The sequence below is a fragment of the Cariama cristata genome, unplaced genomic scaffold (genome assembly GCF_000690535.1).
Source record: "Cariama cristata isolate BGI_N322 unplaced genomic scaffold, ASM69053v1 scaffold2839, whole genome shotgun sequence".
NCBI lineage: Eukaryota > Metazoa > Chordata > Aves > Cariamiformes > Cariamidae > Cariama > Cariama cristata.
Genome location: NW_009636137.1, coordinates 14,999 through 35,808, shown reverse-complemented (window position 1 = coordinate 35,808; position 20,810 = coordinate 14,999). Strand labels below are relative to the sequence as shown.

At 41.6% G+C, this 20,810-nt stretch overlaps 1 protein-coding gene across 2 annotated transcripts; it reads right to left on the bottom strand.

Annotated features, from left to right (window-relative positions):
* Positions 1 to 11,741: 11,741 nt before the first annotated feature.
* Positions 11,742 to 20,023, bottom strand: ZNF652 (zinc finger protein 652). 2 transcript variants are annotated; one of them, XM_009707792.1, is made up of 5 exons: positions 19,416 to 20,023; positions 15,423 to 15,570; positions 15,002 to 15,117; positions 13,562 to 13,706; positions 11,742 to 13,105 (listed from the first exon to the last, which is right to left on the bottom strand). In XM_009707792.1, exons 1-5 carry the CDS (start codon positions 19,782 to 19,784, stop codon positions 12,591 to 12,593), a joined length of 1,293 nt encoding a protein of 430 aa, XP_009706094.1. In that variant the 5' UTR covers positions 19,785 to 20,023; the 3' UTR covers positions 11,742 to 12,590. The 2 variants fall into 2 exon arrangements, with proteins under 2 accessions (XP_009706094.1, XP_009706093.1); XM_009707791.1 differs by having other exon boundaries at positions 18,876 to 19,943.
* Positions 20,024 to 20,810: the final 787 nt, after the last annotated feature.

The following is a 20,810-nucleotide window of genomic DNA, read 5'->3' as shown; positions in this document are numbered from 1 at the left end:
AAAAAAAAATAAGGCCAGCTTGTTCAGAGCCCGGAGGCAGAGGGTGTGGGCAGGGAGGGGACGCAGCAGCACCGCCTTAAAAACATGTAGTTACAGACCATCAGAGGTTGGGTTTTGCCTTGCTTTTTAATTAAAAACGTCTAAGAATGGAAGGATGCAAACAAAATTTAAAAGGTCTGCGAAAACTCCCCAGTTATCTGCTGCCTACGTGGGCTGGACAAGGGCCGGCCGCCCCTGTGCTGGCTGCTCCAGGGAAAGCCACGTTGTCCCTCCGGTGCTCAAGCCATAGCCCCCCTCAAAGCTCTAGTTTCCCCATTTTGGCAAAATTCAGTTCCAGACCCACCCAAGAACAGAGCTCAGAGCATTTCTGCAGCCAAACCGTTGCCATTCCAAGCCTTTTCTTAACAGCCCTTGCTCCCAGCTGCTAAAGGACGCCGACCTTTACATACCGATAGCTGCCTGCAGTTACCGGCCTCTCCTGAGAAACAACCCTGGTTATCAAGGAAATATTTTATCATCTATTTAGTCTGAGACACTCCGGCTTTTTGATGCAGAGCACCCCCTGGTTCCTCTGCACTGCCTGGGTTTTGCCATTTCTCCTTTCGCGTTACCCCCCTTAGAGTTCCCCCAGCTCCTATTAACACAGGAGACCACGTTCAAGCAATTTGTCAGTGGGTATAAGGCAAGTGGGAAACTCAAAAAGGGCAAATTCTCCGCTGCCTTCTCTCTCCTTCCCACTGAAAGGCAGCGGGGCAAAGATCATTCCAGCAACATCCCAGACGGAGGAGTTTGGCAAGGGTGATCCTGTATCCCAGTGATTTTCCACTGTTAAGAACCCTGGAGAGCAAGTGAGGACAGCGCTCTCTGCACTGGCTGACCCGGCTCCTGGCAACCCCTGAATAGACAGGCAACCCTCTCGCGAACGCACGGATTCCCCACAATGGGTGTAACATCCCGGCGGTACAACAAATACAGTGACACACACCACTTCCCTCCAAGTTTGGCTTTCTGTTTTTTCCACCAAGAAGCAGATTGCTTCAGCACATAAGCAACCCTAAGCCCACAATGGTCACGTAGCTGTCTGTCTGTCCCCCCCTTGCTTCATTTCCATCCTGCAGCACACAGAAGTTTGGTTAAGACTAGTTCAGCAGCCCCCCCAAAATCCATCTGGCCGCCTGTGTCAGACCTCCTTGCGCTGGCACCCATGGTCTGCAATACGTATTTTGGGGAAGTCCCAAGTAAAAACGAAGCTTTGCTTTACTCACAAGGGGAGCGAATCCCTACAGCTCAGTCTTCAAGGCATACGGATAAGGAAACTTCAATTGCAGCTAGTCACCTCGTGCCACCTCCTCAACACAGTATTTGCTAACAAACAGTGTTTCTTTTATAGCAATAAATTTTTGGTGGCCGAATAATATTTATATGGTCAATATCAGGAAAAACCTCAAGAACAAACAAGCAAGAAGACAGCAAACTCCATTCATTTCGTCTCGCCACGTGGGGTGACCCTCCCAGGCATCTCTTTCTGCGAGACCCCCCCAGTGCAGCAGTCGGGGCACTTGACAAAGAAAGCGGCCAGCTTTGCTCACTGCGGGCTAGAGCAGTCCGAGCTGAGGCCTCCCTAAGCTTCTCCTGTTGACATGGGCTTCAGTTTTGCATTTAATGCTAAAAGTCACTACAGAAGAAACAAGGACTCGCTAGAGGAGTGGTTAGGTCAGCACCCATCAGGAGTCAAAAGTATTTTATATGTTCTGTTCTATATAACATGTAGAAATCGGGAAACACAGGCAACAAGATAACAGCTTTTTATCAGCTGGGATAAGCTTCTGCTGAAGCGGCACAAGAGACGCACAGATAATGCTGTCTCCACACACTACAGGTTGGTGGCATCGGCTGCCCTCCCACCACCACGCTGGTGAGCAGAGCAAGATGATGCCCCCAATAACCACAACCTGCTTTGTAACACATTGCACTCATTTAGCTGGAAATCCTATTCTTTCACATGGAAGCAAGTTCAATCTCTATCTGCTCTGTCATAAACCAAGCCTAAAAATCCTCCTACTCCTTGCCAGTCATCCAATGTAACAACTGACACCAATCATCACAGTGGTTTCTAACGAGACTGACAGAGGTGACAAATCTCTCACTGCAGACTCCAGTATTTTCTAAATATGCTCAGCAACTTGAGAACAAAACTCTCCAGGCTCTGGCTCAGCGCAACTCATAAATGAGCTCAGACAATTCTACTGGCAAGAGCCACGATGAAGAGTCTCTGCAACACGGCCTTACAGCGCTCAGTGGCTCTACTTAGGGAAATACAACCTAAACAACGTGAAAATTTGAGGGATCAGGGACATTAGCAATTAACCAGAAACAAGCTGCGAATTGGAAATGTTTTGTAATTCAGTAAGTTACTTCACGCACAGACTCCAACATCGATGCCGTCAGAGGAGCAAGCTGCCTTCCTTCATCCACTTCATTTGCTTCTTCGAGAAGCAGGCAGCGATCCGCTCCACTGCCATCTCCTGGCTAATCCTCCACAAACTGTTCCTCCTGCAGAAAGGACACAGATTAAATCGCAATCCCCTGGGGAATGATTTCTCTGTGGGATGGGAAAAGCCAAGAGCTACGACAGCAACATAATGTAGCACAAGTTACATTGGCTTAAATTAACTTAAACCACTGGATTTATCTTCGGTGACAATCTAACATTATTTCTGTTTTTTTTTTTTTCATCAGTAGGCAGAGTGGATGGATTACTGTAATCAACGAAAATATATGCCTAAAATGAGTAAATTAGAATCCATAAGACACTGTATAATAAAATCCAGTTGTTTTCTGGTAGTAAGAAAAAAGCTTAAATTTTCACAGAACATGATACAACATTTCAGGCCAAACAGGAATTAGCAACTCTAAATTACTAAATACACGCTTTCTGCAAGAAAGGGGCACAAACTCTAACTCTAGGCAAACTAGTATCTTCTGACACACTCCCCAGTTTCCTTGGTGATGGCTGATGAATCATTTTCTATTACAAACCTGCAACTAGAATGGACAGTTAGGTAACATGCTTCCTGGACACTCTCATTTCTCAACGCACTGGTTCTCCTCCTGGCCCCTGGGAACCAGGTCATCGCACAGCTAATATCAAATTCAACCTCTCTGTCGACATACGATGCATCTTCTTTTAGCACCCTCCAGAAACTGTTCTGTGAAAGGGAGGTGCAGGACACCGTAACCTGCCAAAATCCCAGGGGATACATACGAATCTGAGCACGGTTACCAAATCACAGTTGGAACAGGACGCAGGTTTTAAGTGTCGGAAGACCTTTGGACTATTAATGGTATCTAAGGCTTAACAGAAAGCCAATACCTTCATGCTTGGGCTGTCTTGGACGGAATCATTTTTCAGTCTGAACTAATTTTATGTATTATTATTCTGAGACATCTCCAGTTGAAACACTGGCTACGTTCTGTTCCCTGCTTAGCTTAAGCCGTCAGAAATGCATCGTCAGATGAGTAAGATTTCCCAGTTGCTATTTTTTGCATTCATGGCTTTTTGCCTGTACGTAGTAGCTTCAATATAACCACAAAGCAAGAAGCAACTGATTCTTATCTCCCTTATTACAATATATGCTATCCATTGTCTGAAAAAACTTAAGAGAGGAAATTATGTAGAAAATCTAAAAGGAACTGAAAAGGGAAATGGTGATCCTGTGGTTAGGGCAGTCCGGGTGAGAAATAACAGAGAGCTCTGACCCCAGCTGTCCTTCCCTTACGTAATGTCAGACAGGTCTCTCAGTTCCACATCTGCCGAACAGGGATATTTACTCATCTGACAGTAATACACTAAATTTAATCACACGGGCTGCTCAAGCAGACACACAAGTAACCACCACTGGAAACCCTTAAATAGTAAGTTCTGTTTTACAACAGATCTTTCCTAATAAACTTCCTAGTTTTATCAAAGCTTATTGAGAAAGCTGTCTTCCTGGTAAAGGAATTAAGTAATTCTCACAGGCTGCAGAAGGGAGGCTGAGAGTTTTAAGCATGGAGATGAAAGCATACCAGTATTTTATAGGGAAAGTACGCAAACACCACTTCAATTCATTGCTTTGCATCGAGTTACTCAGGTAAGAAAGGCTGAATTCCTTTTGAAAAGTACAACTGGAAACTATTTTGTAATATGCTCAGTCTTTCATTTTGCAACGTCCCAGATGTGCCAACGCACAGTTGCAGAATTATTTTGCTGCTTACAATTCACAGACGTGAACACAACACCCTGTAGTTTTTAACTCGCATATCCCCTCAAACGTGCAGCACGTGGTAGCAGCACACGTGAATGACTGGGAAGGACAAAGTTACGTTCCACTATCAGTTGCTCCTTGATTATTATTCTCAGACTACAGGCAAAACACAGTTGAGGCAATCTGAAGATGAAATTGCAAAATTAAGACTGTAAACAGAAAGAGCACTTAGCCATAACACTCGCTTTTCTTCAGGTCAAATAAGCAAGAAGTCCAATACAAGCAACAATTACAGATCCTCGCTATTTTTTTCAGTTCAATGCTACTGGGGCGGGGTGGTGTGTGTATGTGTCAGCAGTTTGGCTCCTTGATGTTACACTGCAGCTTTCTCCTGACTTCACTTTGTTAGTTCCTTTTACTTCTTGCTAGTATCAGCTTTCGTTAGAAATCTAAATGCATTCATTCCAATAGAGGTCCAGGAGAAAGCAGAAAGTTGGAAAATTTTAGCTACCTACACGTTTTTTCCCCTTCTTTTAATATGTTATGCAACTTTTCATTTAGGGAAAAATCATTACAGTGCATTTCTGAGAAACATGCTACAACTTTCAAATGGAGCAACAACTCATTTTCATAGCCTTCCCATGCTGCTCAAGAAATTTTACTAATTAGTTATTGCTGCATTAAAAACCAAAACCAACAACAACAAAAACCCCAAATCACACACACAACAAATCTCCAAAATTTTTCTACAACTGACTTTGGAATTACAGGTTGAAGAATGAAAAGTGCAACACCACCAAATCCCTCTCAGCAGCAGGGTTGTAACCTCCACATTAGCAGCAAGTCAGCTGGAGTGAAGCAGCACTTCTTAAAACTTCTATTTTAACAAATTGAGTTTGGTTTCCAAATTGCAGCCGTGTTAGGGGAAAAAAACCCCGAGACAGCCTGCATGTGTTTGGAAACATCCAAGTTGCTTTCTGAACACTGCCTGCTAGCCATTTTTTCCAGTTGGACCATGGTAATGAGCAAGGAGAATCAAAATCTCTGCTCTTATGACGGTTTCATTCCTACACCTTCCTCTCTAAACAAGGAAGAAAATGTAGTTCTTCTGCAGCTCACCTGAAGAATCTCCTGCTTTCCTACAGAGAAGAATTCCCATCAAATCTTTATATTTCTTCTGTTTTCAGGTGATACACAAAAAAAACCAAAACCCCAAAGCAGCAGCCTTCTGTATTACTCAGTGACACATGATGATTTATTCCTGTACCTCTAACGAACTCGGTATACCTGCCCAGCAGGATCAATAACCGGCTTCTCTTTAGGGCTAGTAACACCACTAACTCTGAACAGACTACGTGCGTGCATATCTTTAAACTGCTCATTAGATTTTCATTCTTGCCCTCAACGCTTCTTCTTATCCTCGGAAAGTGCGTTAGTTCAGCGGCATATCAGAAAAATCAAACAATCCTACTGTCCCTGAAAGGGCAGGGGTATCTCCCTACTAACCATTAAGCCAATTCTCTGGAACTGGTCAATTCAGCTTAAAAGGCTTCAATGACCCTTTGGGAAACCAGACACCTAGTTCAGGAAAAGTTAGATGTGTAGTTTCTTGGAAAGACACCCTCAACTGATCAGCGTCAGTGCTATTAAAAATATCTAAGGGAACTATGCTACTGCTGTGTAGGTTGATTAAAATAAACCGTAATGACCCTGTTCAGAGTTCTCCACGTGGAAGATAATAATTAATAGATCAGATCACTCCAACAGGGGACTTCTGGTCTGCTTCCGTACTCTGCCCAGGAGTTTGGCAGGTTTTTCAGGAAAGGGGATTCAAACAAAAGCTGTGTTTCCTTTTTGGTGGAGTATTTTATGTGATTTCCCAATTTCAAATGTGTTTCAACTGTGCATTATAAGGCTCTTATGCTGCAGTACACGGTGAAGAGCCTTAGACGATGGAAAATGGCATGAGAATTATAAATGCAAACACGTACAACACATACGCATTTTCATGCTAAATTAGAAGGATCAGTAAGACACAGGTGAAAGAAAGATTTAGTAATATGATGAAATAAAAGGACAGACTGCAAACATCTAGACTAACCGCTGTTCTTGGGGAGCCTCCTTTGACTACAGTGCTTGTATACGTAAGTTCTCAGTACACAGAGATGGCCTACATGGCAAAACATACCCACTCTGTACATATATGTAGGCCATGACTCAGTACAAAGGCAGCTATTCCCAATCTTCAAAGACATTTCATCAGAAGATATTTGCTAATTCCAATCTGTAAAAGCAGCAACAGATCAAGAAAGCAAGCTGATTTATTTTTAAAAAAAAATACAGGGACAGGCCAATTTTAAAAATGGCGAATAAATACCAAAAACCCAAACCACTACATCCCCCTCAAATCTTTATCCTCATTTAAAAAGGCACAGCTAACGAGACAGAAGAATGCGGCATTGTCTGAAAAAAGCACTGATTATTTCCAAGATCAGAAGGCATCCCCTGCCATCCACGACAAATTTTTTCTTAGGCATTAGAATAAATTTGAACAGGTCAACTCAGGCAGCAGTTACCTTGGTGTGTCAGAAAGCAGTAATGAAGTTAATGTAATCTCCTGTCCAGAATTATATTAGAACCTTAAAACCTGCAAAATTATCCTATTGCTGCCAGGATAAAAGTCCTTTTTAAGGACATCTGTGAAGCCCAAGGTAGACTTTTTTCCTAGTGTCTATAGGAAATGCAAATACTTGCCTTTCTTTTGAACTTCTCTCTCTTTATGTGTGGATTTTAATTCTTCTGCCATGTCTCCAATAAATGTACAATATATTATGCAATTTATTTTTAGCACGATCAATGTGTTAAAATCAAAATATAAGAATTAATTAATTTATACCTTTCAAGGCCAGCAAGACAATACCACTTACTAGTACCGCACTACTTCAAAAACTGCCTTCTTTCTGCTAAACCAGTGAAAGCTACTAATTTAATTCCAGTGTTGAACACCCTTACATCTCCACAAAAAATTATCAAGTTTCATTCACATGGACACAAGCCCTCAGAAAATGAGCATTCCTTGTTCCCCACCCGCACCCTTCGAAGAGAACACCCCCTGCGAATTGATGGGAAAGAGCATTCTGCAAAAGAAAAATGGTGAAATCGTACAACAATATTTTCAAGATAGGAGAAAAACAACTATTACGGTACAAGGCAAATTCATTCGATGGAAGCAGGCAAGTGATGTGCTATGAAAGACCATTTAAATCTTAACGCCCATGTCAAAACCTGCACAGTGACATTTCTGCTTTCAAATTTAAACTGTGAAAGACTGAAACCATCCTATACTCATTAATTTTCAATGTACCTTTTTCTTTGACTTTTGAAATACTTGGAGATTTACTATATAGTCTGGAGAGGTATGGTGTTTATCAGTTCTGAACCGATGAGGTTGTAGCTAATGATGTTAATTTCTGAAAAGTCAAATGGCAATTTAAATTGTTAAAGTAGTGCATGATAAGGTTATCTATAGCTACTCAGGAGAACATGTACTGCCAGTCTCACTGTCTTCAACATAAAAATATCATCCTTCAAAGGCATGTGGCTACTGGTTCTAATAAGTACACACACCTCCATTCTACACTTTTCTAACCAGGATATAGAAGATCACATCCAAGCTCAAACTCTACATGAGCCTTCTGCTCAGCAGTTCATATTACGCCAACCAAAAAAAACCACCCCCAAAATATTATGCCCATTAAAAAAAAAAATAGCATAACCAGACTGTAAGGACAGAGATCTGAAGAACTTTCATATTCACTCCTGAAAAACGGCAGAGCTCAAAGTTCAGAAGCAGACAAGGTGTAAGAATAAAGTAGTTTTCCATTAAGAATCACTCACATTGGACATTAGGAAAAGGGTCTTCACTGAGAGGGTGGTCGGCCACTGGAAGAAGCTCCCCAGGGAAGCGGTCACGGCACCAAGCCTGTCAAGAGTTCAAGGAGCATCTGGACGATGCTCTTAGTCAGATGGTTTAGTTTTAGATAGTCCTGTAAGGAGTAGGGAGTTGGACTCGATGATCCTTATGGGTCCCTTCCAACTTGAAATGCCAGTTCATTTTGCCATGAAAATGGGCAAGCGTTTAATTCACCTCCATCATCTCTCAGGAAACCGTATCTCCCAGGTTTAAAGACCAAAACAACACTAAAACAAGAAACTTGATTCATCTTCTATTTACAAGTGAGATGTTCCTTATTAGAGAGTAAAATGTCTTGTTGAGCTAAACGTTATGTTTGTTTTTAAATACTGTTAGTCAACAGAAATATGAAACGATAAAACAGTAATTTAAACATTTTATGACCCTGAGCTCAAGTCCCAAGAGTGAAAAAAGTTTGACATTATTAGTGCTCTGGAGTGCCTCACTGCAAGTTGCATATTGTTTTACCGTATTGTCAAAGGCACATTACTGACACACTCTGCAAGTAATAATCAAACCAAAAAGTGTCAACACAACACTATGTTTGCACAAATGAAACAGCCCTGCACAACAGCGTGTGTCTCAAACTCCTAAAAAAATGGTACTCGATCCCGCTGACGGTCGCACCACTGGTCATTATAATGCAAAGCAACAGGCAACAAATATATTAGAAAAATACTGATCTTTTCAGCTCAGAGGTAAACTTGGTCTGTCACTTACTTGGCTAAAACTGTCAAAGGGAAGCACTATCTTTTAAACTGCATACCCTGAGCTCTACCTCCTCCTCTCTTCAATAAACTGAAAATAGCTATTACGTGCTTGAGACACACAACAGGGAAAAAACAAAAACATCCAGATGGACTGCATTGTTGAGATATGAACTAATTTCCCAGTGATAAAAGCCTAAATTCAGCTTAAAGGACTCTTTCAGAAGTCCATAATTTAACATTTGGTTGGGAATACAAGGTGGGCGACGGTGACTTTTGATGTGTGCAGCAATACAAATTAGACCACCTAAGTAGTATCGGAGCTGTGTAAATAGGACAGTCAATAGTTCAGGCAGGCATGACAATACAAAACAAATAATCTAAGTTAGTCTGGGATGATACACTGAACAAACAAGCTCACACAGCTAATGCCTTTAGTAAGGATAAGGCACTGTGCGGTGGACTAGCAGCTTAAACTTCCAGAAAAGATGCTGTCCTTTAAACTGCTCGTCTTACAATGCTAACCTCCCGATTGTGTGTTAATTCTGTTCAATTTCCTCCCTTAAAAATGCAATGTTAAAAATTCGGTAAAACTTTGCCTTAGGCTGTAGGATGTCTGGAAGTAAAAAAAAAAATAAAAAAAAAAATTTGTCTCACTTTCCAGAAACATTCAAACCAAACCCAAAGTTGGTATAATTTGTCTTGCTCTTCTTGAAGGAAGCATTTTAGCAACACAAACCAACTCCCTAACTGACTAAATGCAGTAAAGCTGATACAAAACACTAGGCTTAGTTTGTCAACATAAGCAGAAAGTAGCAAACACACCTGAATACATTCCTTAGTGTTGTGCAAACTCTGTAGAAGGTGTGCGTAGCAATGCAAATTGAAGAAGTGAGCAGCTGCAGCAAATATCAACCTTGAATTTCCTGCCTTTTGTAATGCACATTTTCCTTTTCTTGCTTTATATTATGTACTTTATAAGGTATCACATTGCAACGCTTTTAGACCAGTATGTCAGCTTTCGGTATGTTTGTCCCAGATAATGAGGAGAATCTGTTGACATCATGTCACATTATGACAGACTGTTAAGCGGGCTAGATAGTTTAATCATCTTCCACAGAAAGGAAGTTCATAAGTCTCGGAAGCAAAAAATACAAGGTGTATCATTGCTATGAACTAAATAATAGGAAAAAACTGTCCCAGATTTTATAATTCTGAATAGCAGCCTAATACTGTAAATTTATTGAGAAGAAAATCATTTTGCAAAACTGGAATACAATTGATTTACCAAGAATTTTTTAGCATTTAAAAATCATTTAATAACAGGCCTGACCATAAAATAGTGGCACAACAGAAACGTAGGTTGCAAATGTGACGTGGAATGCATAGAACCTCCGGGGCGGACCAGCCACAGTAAATACAACAGTCATAATCATGAGTGTAAATTCACTTTCATAACTGGCTTTTTCTTCTAGAAAGTAAGAGGGTGTATATAAATATTATAGAGAAAACATTTAAAAACCATTGTTTTATTTTTCAGAAATGCTGGAAGGGGTTTCAACTCGGTCAAAAATGAGTAGGTTTGTTGGGCCAAAACTGCCCTTTCTGGTTCCTAAAGTTTCCTATGCTTGTTATGAAAAAAAAATATTAATAATAAGGTGGTAGAAAATGGTGAAAAACATCAACTAAGGAGCTAATTCTCAACAAAGGACGTGGTGATTCAAAACACAGTGCTTAACAGCATTAACCTTGAGGAAGTAACGCTAGGAACAATTTCCACCATTTCTGCTGTCTTGAAAAAAACGAACCCCATTAGCCACAAAACCCCAGTTCATTACCAAGTAGAATAGTAAGTTTGACATCTGCCCAAGAGGATCTCTGGATGTATAGTTTAGTGGGATTTAATTTAAAAAGCAGCACAGAAGAGTAGGAATTTCAAGGAAAAGAGGACTTACAGTACATTGCCTTGGGCCTCTGTCTTCATTAAAGGTGGCAACAAATCCCGAGATTGCATAATGCTGCTATATTTAGTTTTAGTTGAAGAGAAATACAAACCTGAAAAAATAACAGCTACTCACTGGTTCAAACAGATACAGTTGGCATTCCAGCCCACCATCCCTGCACTAAACTTGTCATTTCCCCCTCATTGCCTCCCAGGATTATGAAACAGTGACATGCCTACGATTCAAAGTTTCCTATCCTACAACTGTAAAACTTAGATTTGCCAGAAGTATGACTACGACCCCTAAAAATCATCCCATAATTTTATGCACATTACATTTATGGGATAGAGCTTCACATGGTACATACAGTGCTATCAGCATTTTCTTAACAACGCAACTGAAACAACATTGTCTCATTCAAACTCCTCTTCTCACTCTTACAATCAACCAGTCAGAAACACCACATTTATGATCTCACCTTAATTCCCCTCTCCTAACAACTCCAGGAATTCCAAAAAGCAATCTGAAGAGCAGCATTTGATATGACCCCCAACTTAAAATCATACCATGAAAAGCCACTAAAACAGTCTCTCCTACATAAAGAGAAAAGATGCTTGGCTGACTTGAGATACTTGATTTCCTCTCTGCTGTCAGATCTCTCATTCCCTTGTGACTCTTTATTCCCAAACCAGCAGGTCCCTACATGTAAGGGGCTCCCTTTCTAACCCATCTTATACCTCACTCCAGCTGAACTAAAGAACACCTGTGGAGCAGGGACACGGTATCCCAATGCCTTTGTCCAGAAAGCTTGAGAGAAACTGTGAAAAGGGAAATGTAAGGTTAAAAAAAAATTAAAAAAAGCAGCCCTACTAAAATAAATTACGTAAAGTTCTGAAATCAACATCATTTTTGAGGCAACCTTTCCAGAGACCTCTTGGGTTCCTTTCTTCTCTGAAGCACCTTTTAAGTTTATGGTTGTAAGAATAACTTTAACTATAGAAGCTATATGCATCTTTTAAGAATCACATTTTGATGATTATAAAAATTTATCTATTATACAACATAGGTCCAGCTACACTGAAAAAATTACACCGCTTATTGAAATACATTTCATTTTAGAAACAGACTACTAAATAGGTCTATACAAAAACCTCTAAAATAATTTCTGTAGTAAAATAAAGAGTGTGTTAGGAGAGCTACACAAACAAGAAATTTTTTTGTCTTTCTTTATAATGCTCAAATATACCGTGATACGTGGCTGGCTCACTCCATAGCCGGCACCAAAAGCTGAAAAGAATCCATTACAATACACAGTGATACAATTAATGCTCTGTATTAATCTCACAGCCTTTCCGATTAGTACAAAGAAAACCAGGCCTATCTCCTCTTTGAGGAGAAGTCCAGGATATAAAAGCAAGCATACCTCATCAGCTGATATGAAATTATAAAATTCCACAAGTCTCAGTATCTGAAATTTATAAAAGTCACCAGTAAAACGCAAGCAAATTGGGTTTAAGTCCTGTTGGTTCCCAGGTTCAAATGAGCACTCCTGATCCAAAACAGGATTTCCTCGTTTGTTAACTGATTCAAGGGAAAAATTAGGACCATCTGCTGGGCTAAGAGAAAGACAAAGATTCTCACCAACTAACCCTCTGTACTTCCACAAGGGCATGTTTCCATGTGCATAAAATGGGAAAATAGCTGGCAGGAAGCAAAGATGTTAGTGGTGCTGTGCTGAACTGTTTTTTTCTGCCAGATGTCGCAGAAAGTTGTCCTCACTCTGGCCTCTGTGATTTAAAGGCTCACTCTTAAAAAGAGCTGGAGGAGGAGGTAAATGAGGAACCGGGGGGACCGGGAGATGATGTGGATGGTGAGGATGAGGATGTAGGTGAAGGTGTGAATATGGGTGGGGAATGGGGCGTGGAGGAAGTGTGCTCACTGGGTTCAGGTTGATAGGTGGAGTTGGGGTGGTGGGTGTGTTCACTACAGCAGGGACTGTGGTGGCAGGAGAAGTCGTGGACAGTGGGATCTGGACAGCAGATGACACATTGACGGGGCTGGTAACACGGAAGCACTTCTCCTTGTGTGCCTTGAGCATGTTGGAGAAGCGAAACCGCTGGCCACACACATCACATGGGTAGGGCTTCTCCCCTGTGTGAGTTCTGCGATGTCTCTTCATGTTTGGGCGGCTGGTGAAGCTCTTCCCACAGATTTCACAGATAAAGGGCTTCTCTCCTGCCGAACACAGATATAGCAATCGGTTAGGCACAGAACATCTGCTAATACTTCTTCACGCTATTTATGCAAACAAACTGCATCCTACAAAAGCTACTGTGACTGCTACTTTCAGCAAAGAGACAGCTGTTCCACCAAAGTCCTCAGTCTTTATGAAATCCTCTCCCACCTCTGCATTGTGATGCACGGGACAATCTTTTACAAGGCTTTGGCAAGGGGTTCCTTCAGACCAAAATAACAAAGAAGTAAGCCTAACCTCTCATTTTTCCCCTAGAGTGAATCACAGGACTATAGACAGTTCAATTTAACGGTAAGTTAATGTATTAATCTTTCCCATCTGATTTTCTAGGTTGGATGACAGTTTTGATCCCAAATGCCATGGAAGGGAATACAGCTCAAAGCATAGGAAGGTTTTGTCCTGGAGGTACTTGTGCTTTTTGTTTGGTAAGTTCTTACCAGTGTGTGTTTTCATGTGCTCATCAAAGTACTGTTTCATGTTGAAGTCTTTGCCACACCACTGGCACATGAACTGTTTGTGTCCGATGTGGATGCTCATGTGGGAACGCAGCTGGTACTTGTACTGAAACCTCTCATCACAGTTCTGCAACAGAAAAACAGCAACCCATGATATTCAAGCATCACACATCAGGAAGCAAGGCAGTCATGGGACAGTGCTCAAACGTACCATGTAAAGGAGTAAAGAATACCCAAACTAGTATACACACAGACCCTCACACAAACACAGAATTTAAATTATTTAGCGAGAGTAGAATCTGGTCTGTACTAAAAGGTCTGCTGGCACAGGAGCCTTGGCAAGGAGCGTGGAACAGTCACAACCTTTAGTTGACACAGCTGTTGGCAAAAGCCCGGCAGAGACACGGTTATGCCAACAGAAAAGTGCTTCTGTTGGCTTAAGGCATCATTTGGAGGTTTTGCAGCTTTGCCAGCGATCTCTGCTGGACTACGGCATGCCTCCACTAGAGGACTCTGCTCACACAGCAAAACCACCAGCAGCTCTACAGCAGGCTTGTTTTTCAGCAAGCCAGTCTGTTTTCCCGCTATTATTTATTGGTATGAGGTAATACGAGTCTTATCCCCAGGACTACTCTGGCTGGACTACCGCCACTACTACAACATGTCTGGCTGGAGTTGTGCCCCACTTTGTGGACAGGGTGAGACACCAGACCTGCCCTGGAAACAGGAAGGGCTCTGCACCCTCTCTGCCTCCATCATGTGACACCCACATGCATCCCCATCAGATGACCGAGACATTATCTGCCCCAGACATATGACTGGGTAAGTCTGTCCCATGCGATCTCCTTCGCGAGGGCAGGCATAAAATATACAATCCCAAAAGCGTGTGAATGCATCACTGAGATGCTCTCCCCCATCCCAACACACATACACCCAGTTTAAGAAATGCAAATTCAGAGCACTGTCTTAAATCTCAAGGAGGTAACAGTTTGCAGTTGAGGACAATAATTTTTCCCCGCAAGTGAAAATCAAGCAGTAATTAGTTTATTTTCACTGTCACCACTGCTATCTGTTTCAAGTTACTGGGCAGGACAGGGAGGATTAATGTAATTTGCATTAGGCTTTGCTAGGAACACCGAAGGAAAACTAAGATTCAAATTCTGCTGTAGCGTGGTGTAGTCATGGAGAAAAGCACAACAGCCAGCAGTCAAAGCAAACCAAATACAGCTCAGTTTGAACTGCTGCTAGAAGCACTCCTGCTGTGCTCTCCACATGCAGAAGAATTTTACCCAAATTTTTATGATACTGCACCTCATTTGCAAGTCAGTCAATTCGGTTTCCACCTACATTCCCTACTGACAGTGTTGCTAATTTTATACCTTATGCTACTGTATCTAAACATATTAACAGTTGCTACCTCACCTCACATCTGAAAGGTTTCTCTCCAGAATGCTGTAGGGAATGTACTTTGAGAGACATACTGCGTTTGAATGATTTTCCACAGGTTTCACATGTAAATGGCATGTCCTTTGTGTGTGCTGCAACACAACAGTACATTAGAGAGGGTCATTCAAATGCAAACAGTTCTTTAACCGATTTTCTCCTCTAACTCTGAGCAGGAAAATGATTACTACTGAACAACTTACAAGTATATACACATGTGTACACACATACATGTTTTGCTTGCTGCCCAGTACTATAGACTTGAACTTTTTGCTAATGATAAAGCGCAAACAACTGTGTTTGCCTTATTATTTTTCTCCTTAAAACAGCAATTACGAGTTAAGCACCACAAAGACACATTATGAGGCAGAACCAACAGAAGCGTTGATCAATAACTCACCAACCATATGTTTCCGCACATGGGCCATGGTGTAGAACTTTTTTTCACAAATCTCACAAGAGAATTTCTTTTCTGCATATCCGTGGACAATCTTGATATGTTCATGAAGGGACCAGAGCTTCTTGAATGATTTATTACAGGAAACACACTGAATGAATGGGATAAATAGAAGGAAGTTTAAATTAGAATGATTCAGTGATTCAAGTTTGTGGAGTTAAGCCATGTATCTTCCTCCTGAGTGACACAATGGAGCCCCAAAACAAGTCAAAATGCTGTATACTGTCTCAGACTGTATTTCAGCTTACATTTACCGTTTCACTCGTGAAACAACTATAGTAAGAAAAGCCACATCAAGCAAGATTAGAGAGGATGTTAACACACTGTATTTTGGCGTCACCTGAGGAGCACCACAGCCACTGCGCTCTCTTATTTCCAAAACACAGCAGCATAGATAGTTGGATGCAGCCCTCAAGGAGCTAACACAGAGAAGACAACTTCACAGGCACTGATGCTGCTGGCGTGGGAAGAAGCCAACAGAGGCAGAGGCCAACACCACCAATTTGCCTTAAACCCATCTGCACGTCCAGCCCTGTCTTTCACAGGAGCACTGTGACCCCTCAAACTCCAGGTCTAACAGCCCATGAACTAGCCAAAGCGCTCTCATCCTTTTAGCTCTACACAGAAGACAGCTTCCATCTTGCAGCTCTGGACCATGCAGAAAGTCTGGTACACAGCTTATACAGCAAAGCAAGTTGTCACCTCGGTCTTTCGTGTTCTGACTCTTCATTTATATGTATCAGTAGCACTGTAGGTGTAAAATGAAAATATGCAAACAATGTTTTAATCTCTTCCCACATCTACTGTGAAACGTCCAGAAAGTCAGCGATGAGCAGGATCCACAGGCTTTCACGCATCTCTTTTTTCCCCCAATAGTTAGTTAGTTCTTGCTAAAGACTTGATTAAAAAAAATCCTTGTACAATTTTGAAAATTCCAGAATAATCTTAGCTGTAAAAGTTGATAGCAGCCACCTATGTGAGGATATCAAGTCATTTTCATCTTTGAAGTGAAGAGGAAGCAATTGTGGCTTGTTATTTTTTGTTAGCTGTTGGGGTGTTCGGGGTTTTTGGTGTATCTTCATTTTCCTGCCTATCAATTACCCTCCTTCGCTCAAAGTAGGAAGGGCTGTATGCTGTTCACCGCAGAACTAGCAAATACTATGCCTTCTGCCTACTGGAGTTGTTTCCTTGCTGCACAGGCAATTTGTGCTGCTTCCACAGTGCTTGAATCTCTCCAGGCTCGGAAACTCTGGTACACTGCTCACCATGCTGACTCCAAGGAGAGCCTCTGCCTCCAAAAGTACCTGCTTGAAGGCATGTGAGGAACAAACTGTAGCCCTTGGGGGGGGGAAACCCTAGAGAGTAAAGCAATGCCAAGAAATGATCAAAAATCCTTCGATTTAAGGTTAAGCAAGCCCTTGAAGCGGTCAGTCTACAATTTAATTGACGATCAGCAGCAAGTAACTTAGAACATTGATATTGAGAGCTACGACACAGAGAGTCTAAAGTGACAACAGGAATTCTGTGAAGGTTCTAATTTTGAAAGGATGAAAAACAGAAATTACCTGGGAAAACAGATATATTCTATCACTTAGATGAAAAATATAGAAAGGAGCCAGCCATGTTCAATTACCACTTCCATAAACGAAACCATTTTTTTCCTAGACAAAGCTCCATATCCCCCTTGACATATTAAACCCTACATTAACATAAAACTTTCATATCCCCTTACTCCTTTTGCCAAGTGTAATAAAAACAAATTAGCAAGCAGCTGTGAAACATCACAAATGTCAGGATGGACAAAAATAGTTGCTGATTATAAAACACAATTGGTACAATTTCTTCTTTTCCTATCACTTGTGGACATAGGAACGTAACCCCTCAGAAGCATGTGTGTGCATGGCTTACAGGATACTTCTTTTCATACGACACATTCAAACTATTTGTGAATTCCTGTTTAAAGTCAAAAGATTTTATGCTGTGAACAAGCCACCTGGATGACAGGGCGTGCCTTAAATTTACATTTAAATGTTTTCTGCTACACTAATCTTTTGAAGTATTTATTTCAAAAACTGCAAGGACATACTGAAACATTTATGTATTTTACTAACTATGCTCAAGACTCACTATCTTATATTATACTCCTTCCTTCAGTCTTCCTCCTATGAGCTGAAACATAAGGAAAAATAGCACAGCGTTATATAGAGCTGCATTTGAGTCTTACAGCAAAGAGAAATTGCATTCAATATTTCAATTCTCACACAGTGGGAACTGAATACCAATTCAGTTTAGCACTTAAGCACACAGACAATTAAAAAAAAAATCTTAAATCTTTCTGGAAAAGTTCACTGGACAGACAAAAAACTTGTTGCCCTACAAACTCTCTACCTTTCAGCTGCACAAAAATTGAACTCAAGCTGCTTCATGTTGACAGTGGGATTATTTCAGAAGTAGGTGGCAACACTGTGCCTAGTTTAACAAGGAAAAAAAAATGCACGTTCGAATCGCCGGATAAAACAGTGCCCCAGTTACACGGAACATAGATGCCTATGGGCTAAGTACAAACCACAGATGAATCAAACTCTGAAACTCTTTCCACAACTTAAACTTTAAAATTGTTCTATTACAACACAGGCTTCCATTGTTGTATAAAATTAAAAGCTGCAAATCTTCTGGTAAGAAAGACCAGAGATCTTTATATTATCAATGAGATTTACTGAGCTTTTTACACTGGGGAAAGGGCAGGTTCATAAACAGACATAGTCACTGAATTCATACGCTTCCATATGCATACATGAACACTTACTGTAAATTACCTGTATGTAATTATCTCAGTAGAATTTTTAAAAGTTACATTTTAACATAAGTTCAAATCCTGACTTCACTAGTTTCTTTCTCACCTGCTTGCCTCTCTGGTATTTCACAAATTTCTGATTCCAATACCAGCAAAGTGCCACAATTCTGTTCTCCCTTGAAATCTTACCTGGACATAACTCTGTGACTGAGCTTCAGGACACTGAAACACTTGGAACTTTAAAGCTAGTGATAGCTGCAGGTGCTCAGCACCTGAAGGAGGGTTTATCCTGTCATAGCGCTTCACTGCAAATGCACCTGTTTTCAGGCTAGTTACTTGAGTCTGACATTTGTTAAAGTAGCTTTGCATTTTCCCCAACTCGTAGTTAAATACTAGAGTAACTCTGCTAAAGCAGACGTCAGTTGTACACTGTTCCCTCCAATTTACTTCTTTTGGAGGACACCAAAGCGTTCATACGGAGAGACAAGGTCTCGGTCAGTATCTGGTCTGCGCAAAAGATTTCCCCCTCTGAAGTGTCCACTAGCTGTATCCAGGGCACGACAGAAGGTATGGAAATCTGGCAAGCAGGTGAGCAAACCTACCTGGATATTTTTTTCACAGTCTGTCTGCTGGTGAAGGGACAGCTCACTTTCTAGAACAAATTTCTTCCCACATTTGTCGCAGATCTGCATGCGCCTGTGAGTGACGTTCATGTGCTTCTCCAGGTACCAGCGTGTGTTAAACACCCTGGGGCACTTCTCACAGGTTAAAGTCTCCTTCTCTTCACACTTTGATTTCTGCACAGGTGCCTTGGGCTCCTTTGCAGCTTTCTTCTTACGCTTGGGGGGCTCCACGCTCTTTCTACGACCCCTTGTAGTTCTGGGTGGTGGGGAAGTTGTGGCTGCTGCAGCAGATGCAGCTCTCCTTGTTCTCCTTTGTGCAACACTAACTTTTTCCACTCTTTTCTCTTTTTTCTTCTGCCTCTCATTTTCCTCATAATCATTACTGTCTTCAGTGGCCTCGTCCCCACTGTCACCCTCCTCTTCCTCACTGCTGGTCTTAAGAACAGCAGTCTCTTTGGACTGGGAGGGGACACCCTTCTCCCCTTTTGATACATTTAATGTTTGGTTGTTAAGGTTTACCTCTACTATAATCTGCTCCCTTTTGTAAGTCACTTCATCTTCCTCCTCTTCTTCCTCCTCAGTGTCGTCAGAGTTCTCTCTATCTTCTTTCACAGCCCGGACCTCTCCTACCGATCTGTTCTCCCTGAAATATGGCTGCTCCTCTCTTTCATGGAGATGTGGTTTACTCATTTTGCTGTCCACCAACACAGAGTAAGGACTTCCTGACTCTCTCTTGAACACTTTGGTGGACAAATCAAGTTCCTGGCTGGCACCATGATAAAATGTGGGTGGCACTTGACCACGGCGACTGTCCTCTTGCGCCATCCCTGCTACATGTGCGGCACAGTTTTCAACCAACTGTTGGCAAGAATTGGCTGTTTGACTCATTTGGGGGGCCCTGATTCATTGAGCACCTTTAATCCCAGAAAACCAAGTAAGCAGCTTTAAATCAGGATGGACTCTCAAGGTCGATGCCTGTTCCATCTACACAGAGCGAATACAATATGATTTTCTGCTGGTGTTTAGCACTGACGTGTAGGTCACAGAATTCTGGTATTATAGCAAGAGCAGAGCAGTAGCAATTATTCTTCTGGAGAAAGCTGCCAACGAACCGTTGAACATTTTACCTATAAAAGACAAGAGAGAAAACAAGGTCCATTAAAAAAAAATAAATCACTAAAATCATCAGCAAATTCTTTTGTTTTGAGTTTGTACAACTAGGGTAAAGCACAGGGTATATTATCTATGAGGGTGCACTGTCCTATAGCATTGTCTCAAGCAAAACTGGCAGTTAGGTACAAATATGTGCACCTTTTGGGGGGATCAGAACTGGTACTAGACTCCCGAGATGTGGAAATCAAGGCAATGAACATTCTCCACCCACCAAAGAACACCGCCACCTGCCTCAACGCTGGGCTAAGATGCTGATCTGCATTTCTGCTGGATCTGATGGCCCCAAAACCCTGCTCTGCTCCCACACGCCTCTCCATCAACAAGGTGCATACCTACACAGAAATACCTCTTCTCCTTCTGTATCTCCCAAAGGGAGCCCACCCTTACCCAGAAAGAGGACACATTATACCAAACAGCATTCCATTAATGTAGATATGCATGAAGAATTTCAATGGAGACATTTTCAACTTGCAGCATTAAATCAGATTAAGAACACCGCGTCCCCTGCTTGTTTCCACCTCAGAGATCCCTCATACAGCCTTTTGATTTAAAGCACTTATTCTTTTGTCTCATTCTCCCTTCCCCCAGCTACTCAGTCCTCAATGCAGCAGCCAAACAATATTACATTTGCCCATCTAAATTTCACTTGCAGTTATCCAAGTTGGAATTTGACCAGGACACTGTTACTTCCTCTTGCAAAAAATGCCACGTGATCCCTAATGAATACAAGTAATCAATCTC